The sequence below is a fragment of the Perkinsus marinus genome, assembly GCF_000006405.1.
Source record: "Perkinsus marinus ATCC 50983 genomic scaffold scf_1104296944484, whole genome shotgun sequence".
Classification (NCBI taxonomy): Eukaryota; Perkinsozoa; order Perkinsida; family Perkinsidae; genus Perkinsus; species Perkinsus marinus.
In genome coordinates, this window is record NW_003211369.1 from 1 (window position 1) to 1,952 (window position 1,952).

The 1,952-nt window shown below is 53.7% G+C and overlaps 1 protein-coding gene across 1 annotated transcript; it reads left to right on the forward strand.

The window, feature by feature from the left end:
- Positions 1-1,131: 1,131 nt before the first annotated feature.
- Pmar_PMAR019470 (hypothetical protein) lies at positions 1,132-1,443 on the forward strand (the record flags this gene model as incomplete). The annotated part of the gene is made up of 1 exon (XM_002780078.1): positions 1,132-1,443. A coding segment is annotated over one exon (312 nt), but the record flags the coding sequence as incomplete, so codon positions are not given.
- Between the last annotated feature and the right edge of the window lie 509 nt (positions 1,444-1,952).

Here is a 1,952-nt window from a genome sequence, read left to right on the forward strand (position 1 = left end):
TGAGCGCGACCTTGGCATCTTCGAGACGCTTTGGGACATCCCGAACGTCGACGAAAGCATCGGCGGAGGTGACCGAGACGATAGTCTTGCTGTCATAAACGTTTGTGGAGGTCGATGCGGCTATGAGCGGAACAAAGGAGAGGAGCTTCATCGCGTCGAGTAGAGAAACAAGGAACTGAAAAGCACTCATCATCACAGTCTCTGTAAAAAGAACTTTGGATCTAGGAGACTGCAGCGACGAGAAGTTGGTTCCGCTTTACGTCTCGTCCCTGAGAGGCGTCGCGTCTTATATGAGCCACTCTCGCCTCGGCGTCTCGTCCAGGAATGGTTGAACACTGTCATGAACCATTTGACCGCTGTCACAGCGGTCAAGTGGTTTAGCGGCATCGATGGGCCCTGAACAGTGACGGCTTTTGTACAACTCTTCGATCACCGCTACCCCTAAAAGACACTCCACACGGATGATGGCGTTGAGTTACGGTGGTTCCACCTACGAACTTCGCATCGCCCGAGACTGGCGTAAGGTGGGCTCTGCTCGACAGGCGTCCCGTCTCCGGATGAGGCCGCAGGGGCGTCCGGGTTTGGAATCACTGATTTTTTGAGTTATCCCTCATCCGCAGTAGCTTGTTACAACCTCCCTATATGAGATACCTTTCTTCTATCACCTCTTGCTTAAGCCTCATCCTAAGCGTTCGCGCTTCCCACCCTGTGGGCACCTACGCTTGCAGAGCATCCGCTACATCTGGCGGTACTCTTGTATTCGCTAATGACCAGCAGACTGTTCACATAAGCGTAATTGACGGTGAATGCGGCGCTTCTGCTGACGTCCCTTATACTGTGACGCCTATTCACGGTTCTGACGAGTTTTGGGTGGTACCTGATTACAGCTCGACCAACTTCAAGGCAGCCGTAAGTAGCTGCAGATCTACTGTTCTCCATGCTGACTCCTTCAAAACCTTCCGGGTGGAGTCGAGAGATGGTGTTCTAATGAGCCATATCACTGTCAACGTTGGTAGCGGGTCAGCATGGGAATACTGGTTAAGTAGCCGCCCCGCCCCCACGCAACCAGCAACTACACAAGCTCCTACCACTACGGTGCAGCCCACCCCAGCAATCCCTGAGAGCCATCCTATGGGCGCTTTCGGTTGCAGGGGATCAAACCGGTACGGTGGTCGTTTAGATTTCGACGAAGATAAGCAGGTGCTACGCATCAGTGCCACGGTCGGGTCCTGTAGTGTTTCGGCCTCTGACGTCCCCTATACCATAACTCCCATCCCCGGTTCTAACTACGAGTATTGGGTCAAGCCTGACTATAGCTCTACTGATTTTAAAGTACGCCTCGCTGCTTGCCAAGATCCTTCTATTAATGCCGACTTCTTCGACAGTCTACACGTCGAATCCAACAAGGGTGTTCTCATGAGCGACATCACTATCAGTGGCGGTGTAAGGGGGTCTTCGTGGAACTGCTGGTTAGCCATTGGTCCCACTCGTCCCGTGCCAGGCCCAACTACGAGGTCTCCGCCGGTCCGAACTACCACTACGTATGCGCCACCGATGAGCCACCCCGTGGGAAGCTTTTATACTTCCATGAGTGATGGGTCGGGCGGATCTCTGATATTCCATCAACAGCAGCAAACTCTTTCCATTTCTATCCGGCTGGATATCTGCGTCGCGACTGCCTATAACGTTCCGTATCACGTTACTCCGATCCCTGGCTCTAATGGCCAACTCTGGATCGTCCCCGACTACAGCTCCACGAACTTCGCGACAAAGCTTGACAGCTGTAATGACGCGGTTGTGAGAAGTGCCCAATTCCGACGTCTCCGTGCATCTTCGGAAGGCGGCTCGATGAATGGGGTGACGGCTTCTATGGTTGGTGGTGAAGACTGGGTTTTTGGTCTTGCTGGTGGTCCCCCTCAACCCCCGGCCTACCCGACTCGATCTCCTGCTAC